The sequence below is a fragment of the Musa acuminata genome, chromosome BXJ3-2 (genome assembly GCF_036884655.1).
Source record: "Musa acuminata AAA Group cultivar baxijiao chromosome BXJ3-2, Cavendish_Baxijiao_AAA, whole genome shotgun sequence".
NCBI classification, from domain to species: Eukaryota; Viridiplantae; Streptophyta; class Magnoliopsida; order Zingiberales; family Musaceae; genus Musa; species Musa acuminata.
The window spans coordinates 26,929,074-26,940,330 of NC_088350.1; the positions used below are offsets into that span (position 1 = coordinate 26,929,074).

An 11,257-nucleotide genomic window follows, 5' to 3' on the forward strand; every position below is an offset into this window, starting at 1 on the left:
GTTCTTTGATCTGATGAAACTTCTCATGTGTCTCGCGTTTTGGAACTCGGCCGATGGCCATAGTTCTGGACAGAAACGAGGTAAACTTGTAGCTTCGATCGGGTTTCCAACAATGTTTTGCGGGTTGTCTTGTAGCTTCATTCGGCTAAACAAGGGAAAGCACCTTTAGCCTATAACTCACTGTGTCAATGCTACGTGCGTGCATGCAGTCCGTTCTTTGGTCACTATATGATGATTTTGATGGTTACCTTAATGCACGTAATATTTCCATAAAGTTACCTCCCAAAATTGTACCGCCTATCCATACTTGCATCTCCTTGGCTTCTTTTTCTTGCCGTGTCAGTAGTGCCTGTCAAGGTTGTATATGAAATTATTTTATTTTTTGAGGAGAATAATAATAATATCTTGCAGAAGTACATGTTAAGACTAATAATGGAGATGGGTTTGGGTGTATAGGAAGAATCGCTTGTGGTGGGGGCAATTGCCAGGTGGCGCGGATGATGGTGCCTTATACGGCAAGAATACGGTCACATGTCCCAATTCAAAAGGCACGGCAGCGGGTCCCATTCAAGCGTCTCAACATACGTGTCAGTTCCTTTTTCGCTCAAAGAGTTGTGGTGTGCTGGTTCCCCAACAGCTACAATTAGCCTCACCTTCCTCTGTACCCGTACGGCTGGACCCATTAAGGGTCCAGATTTATCTGGAATCGTAGCGATGGCGATAAATCACGATCGATCCCGAATCTCAAGGCTTACAACACCGCCCTCGTTTTCCTCTCGTGTCCTCGGCATCTCGGAGGGTTGGAAAATAAAGCCGGAAAAAAAAAGCGGAGAAAAAGAACGAAGCGATCAGGGTGGAGTTAGGGCTTCGCGATTTCTTCCGGGGTCGCATCGATTTCTCCCTGCGGAAGAGGTCCACCGATCCATCAATGGCAGGGGCGCTACAGTACCTGGAATCCCAGCAGAACGCGCAGCCCGAGCTGGCGGACTGGTACGGCGCCTTGGCGGATCTGTACCAACGGAAGCTGTGGCACCAGCTCACCATCAAGCTCGAGCAGTTCGTTGCCCTGGCCGTATTCCGGGTAGATTTCTTCTCCATTTCCTCTGCCCTTCCTCGTTTGCTGCTAGGGTTTAAAGTCATCAGTTTGACAATTGGTCTAGTCTTCTGTTTGGTATGTCCTGGTTACTGGATCTTCACAGGAATTTGCGCTTTTCCTTCTTTTCTTTCTTTTCTCTTTTGACACGCGTGTTTGGATCTTTGGCGGAATCGATATTTAGATGCGTGAAGATAACAGATCTTGAAGGTAGAATTCTTGGTTCAGTGTTCCTTCTTCTTTCTGAGCCGGAAGATACACACAACAGCAATGAATCTTACAGAATATGGTTCTCTAGGAGCACTGATGCACGGAAGATAAATTTTTTAAAGTCGATTGCTTCTTCTACCTTCATGGGAAAACCTCAATAAACGATACCTTTGAGGTGGCAAAGCCACAACAAATTTGCTTAGTTAGTTTTGTTCTGTTTTTTTGTGCTTGCCTCTCTGTTCTTCCTTGGATGGTTCACAGAAACTATTGGTGCCTCAGATTAAATATCTTTACGTTAGCAGAATGTTCAAGTTCCATCAGTGACCTTATAATTTGCAATTCCAGATATTTAGTTGAAGAAATCGTCTACTAAAGTTATTCTTAGTATATACATATGAGTGTGTATACATATATGTGTATAAACACATTTATAATATATTTTTTACAAGAACAACAATGAAAAAATCTTCTACTTTTATTCTGCAGTTGTTCAAGCGTTATTTTAGACCTCTATCTTTTTGGCTATCAAGCGAAACTCTTTTTGCATTCTTCTTGATCCTGCATAGGTTTGGTCCAGCTAGGTTTCTTATTGCACTAAAGTTCCAGTTTTGAAGGTTGAGGCACTTTCTGATAACAAAAAGAAGGTAGGTAGTTTAGTTACTTTAGTAACATTTAAAGAATAATTTCTGTTAAACATGCCAGTTTACTCATGTTTGCACTTTAGATTTTTCTAGCCAGGATCCATACGGCAGTGTTATGAAGGTAAAACAGAACAGTGATTCTACTTTGATATTATTTGGATTCTTGATTTTGGTTATCTAGTGATGTTTTATTCATTAATTGGTTTGCACAATCACCTAAGAATATTGGTGATCATTTCAGCTAAAAGAAATTATTTGACGTATTTCATGATTCTATTTGTTGACAGCATTATAAAGTTTAATGTGGCATTATTTGTGTCAGGTATATAAGCAAGAAAGTTTTCTTAGTTTCATCCTGTTTAATTCCCTGCATTTTTCATGGCAAATGAATTATATTCAGAAAGCAATGTAGGTAAGCTCCAGTGGATCTAGTTTGTTTGTTATGATAAGTTCTCTATATTTGTATCCTCATTCTCCTTGTTATGCATGTTAACTCTTGTGACATGTAACTGAGAATGCATGCTTCTTTTTGATTCTCACCTTTCTGCTACTCTTTGTAGGCGGGCGACACTCTTATACAACTGTATCATAACTTCATTACAGACTTTGAGACAAAAATCAATCTCTTGAAGCTTGCTCACTTTGCTACAGTAATTTCACGACAGTATTCAGAAAAAGAAGCTGCAATTAGCTATCTTGAAGGAATAATTGAAAAACTGAATGCTACTAGAGAGTTGCGGATTGAGGAGCCTATCCTATATGCGAAGATGCAAATAGCTGCATTTTATCTAGAAAAAGGCAATCAAAAGGAGTGCAAAAAGCTTCTTGAAGAGGGAGAGAGAACGCTAAGTAGCATGACTGATGTTGATCCTTCTGTTCATGCTAGTTATTATTGGATTACCTCTCAGTATCATAAATCACGACAAGAATTTGCAGAGTTCTACAAGAGTGCCCTACTTTATTTGGCTTATACTTCAGTAGAATCTCTTTCAGCTTCATTCAAGTTGGTAAATGATTTACTTATTACATATGTATATCATATTTGATGAAGGATTTGTTTTCAATCTTGCCAAATTTTCTAATAATCATTATTGTTTTTAATACCATTACAGTTTGAGGTTTTGAAATTACAATCAAGGGTAATAATTTGATCACGTTGATGACATGATTGGGCTTTGAGATTTTTGCCTTCTTCTGTTGTTGGAGATTCATTGAGGTCTCTTGTCGTAAGTTATTGTATCTTAAAAGGATGTTTGACCTTATTACTAATTCGAGATGAAGTTGGTGAGAATCTTGAATACAGATGCATAAGTGCTCAGATACTGAATGCAATTTTCCCTTTCCCTTAAATCTTTTTACATTGCTTACAATTCGATGATTTACATTTTTTAACTGAAAAGTCCTTCATGGAAGGTCCTACTGTACTAGGATTATTATGTGACTTCTATGCATGAGAGATGATTTGTGACTATTATGTCTTCCAGGGCAAGTTTCTGTTTTTTTCACACAGTTGCATTTCAAAGTCTCTTATGGGTTATCTGGTAAAATATGTTCCATATGGGTTGTATATATAGTAGTTCTTTAATTTTCATCCTCTAGTTATTCATAGTGGATGGAAGACATTGCACAAACACTTCTATTAGTCCTTCAGAATCTCTTCTAAGTTTTGGGTTTTGCTGGTGGTGGCAAAAGATCTGTGGAGCTGACCCCAAATAGTTGTGATTTCACAATCATTGTTGTTGTACTGTTAATGTAGTAGTTTCTCTTATTATATTTTGTGGTACTTCATTCACTCAGTCTGACCTATATCTTGTTTCCAGGATTTGGCCTTTGACCTTTCCCTTTCGGCACTTCTAGGGGATAACATATACAACTTTGGGGAATTGCTTGCGCATCCAATTGTAAGAAAAAGTTCTAGACAAAATTCTATGATATACTTTCTTTTTCCTGATAGAACTAATTACATTTTGTATTATTAAGTCAAAGAATTGTGATCTTCATTTTCTAATGTGTTGATGATTTGTAAAAATATCGATTTGTTGATATACCTCTTCTATCTTGGTGTGTTATTTAATTGCTGACATGCTTCATCACTCCTTAACTGTTTGTTTCCTTTCTCACATCTTTTTCTTCCATTTGTGGACAATTATCATCATGATATGTGTCCACAGAGCATAAAGTTGGAGCAATCTGACTGCCATGTTGGTTATCTCATGATTTTCTTTCTATCCAAGTTCTACTTTCATTTAAATATAGCAACTCTCGTTACATATTGAACTCTCAGAATGTTTTGCAGATCAATAGTCTCACGGGAACAAAGATGGAGTGGCTATACCATATTCTTCAAGCATTTAACGTTGGACACCTGATTCGCTATCAAGAACTATGTCGGATTCATAATGCTGCTTTGAATGCACAACCTGCATTAGTGGAAAATGAGAAGAAGTTACTTGAAAAAATTAATATTCTGTGCTTGATGGAAATAATTTTCAGGTAAGATTTTCAAGTGTCAATTAATTTCCAGATTAACGTTAAGTACATATTTCTGCTCTTTCATTTTTAGTGTGATTGAGACTTTTAACCATTTCCAAACTGATTCATTCAATTCCTTGCAGTCGGCCATCTGAGGATCGAACCATTCCATTGAATATTATAGCTGAGCGAACTAAACTTTCTATTCAAGATGTGGAATATCTTCTTATGAAAGCTCTTTCTGTAAGTCTAACCTTGCATTTTTTACCCATAGTTCTGATTCTGCTGAAGGGATACATAAAATGTCAATAACTTGGGAATTAATTTAATCACTGAATGTTACTCCAGCCTTTGTTGTGTTTTGCCCGCTTCCCTTTCATGCCTTTTTTGTCATGTAATATTTACAATACTTTAAGCGATGTAATTGTTACTTTTTACGTTTACCCTTGGTACCTTAGCTTTTCATTTGACTCCCCTAGCTTCTTAGTTGTTATTGGTATTCTTTCATTCTGGATTATCTGGATTTGTATAGAAATTTAAGTTATGCTCGATGATTTGACACTTTTCATTTTCCTCTTAATTAGTAATATAGGCGGATATGTTTCACACTTTCGCTTATAATATTCTCTGCTTGTTAGCCTTCCACAGTGTATGCATCTTACATATATAGTTTTGTGAGCATTGCTTTTATTTTGTGACATGTAGTTGTAAATAGTGCTATGCATCACTGGGCATGTTTGTCAACAAAATGTAGTTCCAGCAAGATGACTTGAACCTTATTGTTGCAGATCCTTCTGTGCGTATGTAAGTATGGATTCCTTGTAAAAATGTATCCAACTATTAGGGAAAAAGAAAATCATTTGCTTATTGCAGGGCATGTAGGCCTTCCTGTTAGGACTTGTTTGTATCCTGGAACTTTCTTGCCTACATGGCACAAAATACAAACACACTGCTGGTAATGCCGTAAACTCATTTTTTATGATTTTTCTCTATATGTTGGGATCTGTGCACCGGAAATGAATCTATTTCAAGTAGTTGTGAAAATCTGACAATCAGTTGTAACTACAATGAAATATGCTTTAATTTCTTAGGTATGTTCTAATATTCTCAGTTGAATTGTTGAAGAAAGCTGGGAATTGAATCGGAGCTAAAGCCCCAGTGTCTTAAACAGATGGAGGCAGACCAATCTCCACCCTCTGCCTAGATAGCTGAGACTAGTGTTTTTTGTTGTACTATAGGTCTTAGGCATCCTAATATGCCGCTGAAAAGTTGCATCTTTTTTTAAAACATTCAGTTGGAATGCTGAACTTTTTTTTTCTAGCCATATTATTTCCTGCATCAAATTACATATAGCCTTAAAGAGTAAATTCTTGGTGGCTGCAATGACTTGCAGGTTCATCTTATTGAAGGCATAATAGATCAGGTTGAGGGTACAGTACATGTCTCGTGGGTGCAACCAAGAGTTCTGGGAATTCCACAGATCAAATCATTGCGTGATCATCTTGATTCCTGGGTGGGCAAAGTGCGGACAGCCTTATCGACGGTTGAAGCAGAAACCCCCGATCTGATTGCTACATGATCTGCGTTTGACACCTTTTCATTTTCCATTCCTCTGTTAACAGTTCCCCGCACAGGAGAATTCAGAAAACCAAACATTGGGAATGCTCTTTAATTGAGGTTCTTCGACCCCTTTACAAGATTTTGCATTGAGGCGTGGTGGGCGAATGCTGAGCATGTATTTTTTTTCTTGATTTTTTGTTTTCAGAAATGAATTTTAAGCATGCATTGCAATCATAAACATCATAGTTTCTCCTAACTATTTTAGTGGTTTCAAATTCAAAAGTTATCCAGAAAACGGTGATTCATGAATTCTCATGCTGTCTTATTTTACTGAATGTTTTTGTATTTCTGGATGGAAAGATAGAAAGTAAAATGTCACTTGATATTATTTAAAAAGGTATATGGATGATTCAAGCGTATTTAGGTCAAACATGCCACATTGTTGGTGTTAATCATATGCATGGTATGATGCACAGCGTTGTTCAATATAAGCACACAAAATTATTGTAGTACAAAGGGGCTGCGAGAAAAAGGAAAATTTTGATCGGACTTTCATGATCATCATCTTACTGTCTTAAGAGCTCAACACTCTTTTCCGTGTTTAGTTGTGCATCTTGCGATTCATTTTACTTCATTTTACATTGTTAGTATTGCTTATAAAAAATAATCTACTTCAAACTCTCTAACTCTTCATTATGTGGTGTGATAAGATGGCAAACTCTCTAACTCGGGTTTGAGAGTAGGTCGATGGCATTGTCTTCGATGTCTCTAATCATTGGTTTACTACGAATAGTAATAGATCGAGGGTTCGATGTCTCTAATCATTGGTTTACTACGATGTCTCTAATCATTGGTTTACTATGAATAGTAGGTCGAGGGCAGGGCGTTGCATCTTCGATGTCTCTAATCATTGGTTTACTACCGAGGAATGGATTATATATAAATTATCTAGTTTTTAAAATTTTGTTCATAAAAAAATAAGGTGAATAAAAAAGTATTTTCTTCTCGAGTTTTAACGAATTTACTTCTTCTTAGAAAAAGAAATGGAGAACCTCTCCGGAGTTACTGTGTTCTCAGTTCCTGTGCAATGGAAGCTTAGTACTACTGCAGTGGCTGTCGGACTTGCTCTCCGAAGTCACGGAGGTTTGGGCTTGAACCCTAAAGCCACCATTCTTAAACCCCTTATTGTTCTATGTTCATTCCTTTGAATCCTCTCTTAAATGCTTGTTTTCGATCTCCGTCGTCGAAAATTTTGGCTCAAAATTCTCTCTTTTCCCCCTCTCCCTCCCTCCCTTCTCGATTGCAGAGAAGGGCTGGCTCAATTTCTTGCCCGAGACCCTAAATGATACTGAGGGCGAGAGGGTTGTGCCGCCTGACCCCCCACCGAGCGTTCGAGTCCCCAAGAGCCTTCAGCATACAGTCGCCTGACAGCTCCAGGCTCCAGCTTTGCCCTGAGATCGTGGAGTCTACCGTCTCCTCATGCCCGTCGGATACGATCGCATTGAGCTTCTTCCTCTGGTGCGCCCGCCAGCCGAATTACTTCCACGATTCATGTTCTTTTGACCGAATGATCCCTGTGGTCTTACGGCTCACCGACCGATTTGGGTCTGTTAGGGAGATTGTCAGGGAACAGCAGGCTGTTGGGTGCTCCGTAAAGGCGCAAACTTTCATGGTTTTGATCAGAGTTTATTGGCGAGGGAACTTCTATGGACGTGCATTAGAGGCGTTTGATGAAATGATTAAGCAAAATTACGTTCCCAACACCTACGCCAGGAACATGGTCCTTGATATCTTATTCAAGGTGCATTATTTTGACATGGCATTGAAGTTCTTCAGGGACACCAGGTTTCCAAACTTCATTAGTTACAATATAGTGCTATCCAATCTTTGCAAGTCAAGTGATTGGCTGGGAGCCAGAGATGTTATAAGAGAGATGGTAAAGAAGGGATTCCACCTTAACACTGGCAGTTTTTCTGTGGTCTTGGACTGTTTTTGCAAGGCTGGGAGGCTCATGGAATTGCTACAGTTACTAGCGCTCATGATTGTATCCGGTAAACAGCTAACGGTAGCAATCTGGACGATTTTGATTGAGAGTCTCTGTCAAGCTGGTCAAGTGGATAGAGCAAGTACATTGTTGGGAAAGATGGTAGAGCATGGGTGTTCACCCACTGTGATGACGTACACTTCTCTAATTAGAGGTCTCTTTCAAGCTCAGAAGTTTAATGAGGTCTCCATGCTCTTAGAAACCATGATATCTAATAAGTGCAGTCCTGATCTGGTTTTTTATAATGTCCTGATTGATTGCTTTTCAAAAGCGAGAAGGTTTGATGATGCAATTGATGTTTTCCTTTGTCTAGGGGACAGTAGATTACATCCTGACGCTTATACTATGTCTTCTTTAATATGCACACTATGTTCATCCGGGAAATTGAGATTGCTTCCTAAATTAATAGCAGGATCGGATGTTACTGCTGATCTGGTTGCCTGTAACTCATTAATAAATGCTCTCTGCAAGGCCGGTTTTCCATTTCAAGCAGTAGAGGCTTTCGTCAATATGGTCAATAGGGGTTTTTCTCCAGACGATTATAGTTATGCTGGGTTGTTAAATGGATTATGCATGTCTGGAAGCATTGAGAATGCAGTCAATGTTTATAATGCCATTGTTGTGAATAATCCCAATGTTGATGCATATGTGCATACAGTCATCCTCAATGGGCTTGTAAAAAGAAGAAAATATCATATGGCAATTAGACTCTTCAGGAAAGCTGCCCTTCAAAATTACTGCCTTGATGTTGTGTCCTATACAATTGCTATTAATGGGCTTTTTAGAGGTCATAGGTTTGACGAGGCTTGGCATTTGTTTGAACAGATGAAGCATTTTGATATTGTTCCCAATCTTTACACATACAATGTGATGCTTTCTGGCTCTTGTTTGGCTAGAAACATGAGTGCGGTTAAGCAATTGCTAAAAGAAATGGAGATTGCCGGAGTTGACATGGACCATACCTCATTCAATGTCATAATTTGTCTTCTGATTAAGTTGCATCGTTATAATTCAGCACTCCTTTTATGTAGGAGAATGTGTGATCTGGGAATGGTACCTAATAGGATCACTTGCTCGTTACTTTTGGATGGTCTTGTTAATATCTCTGTTGAAGAATTATATGATCTTTACCCAAAACTGGCATATGACTTTAAGAATCCTTATTTTATGGACAATTCCCCATCTGATTTGCAAAGTGACCTTCTTGTATGCTCTGCAAATTAGATCATTTTTTGGATGTCCAGCGGGAAAACATGAACACAGGCATTTCCATATGTGCATGGGTGAAGCAACTTGGACTTCTGAATAGAATCATGAGAAAATGGATAAAGTTGCTACTGCTATGACTTATGAGCTTGGTACTCCATTAGCTTCTGAAGTGCCCTCTGATGCTTCATTTCTCAAGAAACTTGTTGGCATCACTCTGGGTACTATAGATGTCGTCTGTAATTGTCCTACGTAAGGACAGAAAGCATGTGCAGAAAGGAAGCTTTTGATGATTACTTAATTTTTTTGGAGGAATGGCACAGATCTCATGTACAGTGGCAGAGAATTAGATGTAAAGCAAGCATGAAATATACAACAGATCATGGGGATTTAATATGAGCACAATGTATTCTTCACTGGTGCATGGCGTTGGCATCACTTCTACTTAAAACTCATTATAATTGCTAGATCAGTGGTGGGCGCTTGACAACTTCACTGAACAGTGTCCTTTCGGACAGGTATAGTTATTTTCTTCTTAGTTGTTAGGACTTAGTGTAGCTAATGACTATTGCAAAATTGGAAATGGACTTTAAAGATCCTTGGGCTGTTTTGGTTGGTAACATGTGTTTCAACTTTTAATTGCTCGTCAGTGTTATTTTTTCTGGTCGAAATATGGGAGTTAGCCAGTGGTGGAATTAAAAACAAAATGCTTGCTGTGTGGTTATATAGAGAAAAAAGACATGTTATGAATTGTGGTAGTTCTAAGTTTAGAACATGTTATGAATTCTTGGTAGCATCCAAGAGGAGAAAAGACGTGCGATAATAATTCTTGGTATTTCTAAAGTTTCCATGACCGTCCCCATCATGCAGTTTTTTCTTCTCCTTCTTGTGTTTGTTGCCTTTGTCTATGGCATTTTGAAAGTTTTGGTGACTCTGTCATTATGTGGAATTAATTTCTCGCTCCTTTCTGTGTTCCTTTCAAGATGATCATCTTCTTCTGCATTTTTTCTGACAGGGTGCTGACAACTGAGTCTTGAAAAGAGAAATGGAGTCCGGTTATGATCCTGGGTCTTCTCTGCAACTGAATTGCAGAAATGTTGATCACTTCTTTCACCATTTATGGTTAGACTTTAATACCATATGAATCAACTTTTTTCATGATCAGAGGGTGAGTCCGAGTCCCCTCCAAAGAAATTGTTGCTCCATCAGAACAGTAGCATCATTTGAGCTCTTTATTTGCTCATCTGGAAGGTGTTGCTGCAGAATCCTTTAGGAAAAAGAAAACTACTGGCACCAGAGTTGTTCATTGCTGTGAAGCCGACGGATCGGCTTGCTGTATGATTGTGATAGCGTGTAACAAAATAGCACATTATGAAATACATGTACATATACATGGTTATCATTATTACAAAAGCTATAGGCTACATGAAAATGGAGACATGTAAAAGGCATTTTTGGAGGAAGCATCGCAGCATGCAATCACGGTTGTTTCTTCGTGACCAAAGCTTTCTTGCTTCTTTTACTGAGATTACTACTCGAGTCCTGAAGATAAATTGTTCCAACAGATCAAAAAGGATCGATTTCATGGATAACTTCTTGATCTCTCGTGCGTATGTCCCCTCCAACACTCTTAAACTCTAAATATTAGAATTGCCTTTATTATTTTCAAATTCTCTACTATGCATCTATGCAAAATTTTAGATCGCAAAGATAATTAATTAATTTTGCAACTTTGAAAGAGAAGTTTTAAGAGGGACATACAAAGCCGAAAGAGAAAACACACCGAGTCCCAAACATCGATCATCTTTAGCACCTAAATATGATACTGGAGAACCAAACGTGTATCATATAACCTCAAACTTTAATCGCTTATCCCGAATAAAAACTCCATATCAAAGAGATCAATTTTGATAATGCTTACAGGTTCAAGCTTCCATATGGATGAAAGGAAATGATTGTTGTGTTGACTCTTGTTCAAGACGATGATGCTAAAAAACATCAGAATAACAGAATCCGTAAGTAACAAAAGTC

General features: G+C 38.3%; 2 protein-coding genes across 2 annotated transcripts; both read left to right on the forward strand.

Annotated features, from left to right (window-relative positions):
* Positions 1–772: 772 nt before the first annotated feature.
* Positions 773–6,285, forward strand: LOC135632008 (26S proteasome non-ATPase regulatory subunit 13 homolog B-like). Its single transcript, XM_065140251.1, has 6 exons — positions 773–1,081; positions 2,505–2,951; positions 3,765–3,845; positions 4,241–4,437; positions 4,560–4,659; positions 5,810–6,285. Exons 1-6 carry the CDS (start codon positions 929–931, stop codon positions 5,993–5,995), a joined length of 1,164 nt encoding a protein of 387 aa, XP_064996323.1. The 5' UTR covers positions 773–928; the 3' UTR covers positions 5,996–6,285.
* Positions 6,286–7,049: 764 nt separating this feature from the next.
* On the forward strand, positions 7,050–10,631 carry LOC103975923 (putative pentatricopeptide repeat-containing protein At1g16830). The gene is made up of 2 exons (XM_065139080.1): positions 7,050–9,744; positions 10,242–10,631. The coding sequence occupies exon 1, from the start codon at positions 7,319–7,321 to the stop codon at positions 9,242–9,244; it is 1,926 nt and encodes a 641-aa protein (XP_064995152.1). The 5' UTR covers positions 7,050–7,318; the 3' UTR covers positions 9,245–9,744; positions 10,242–10,631.
* Positions 10,632–11,257: the final 626 nt, after the last annotated feature.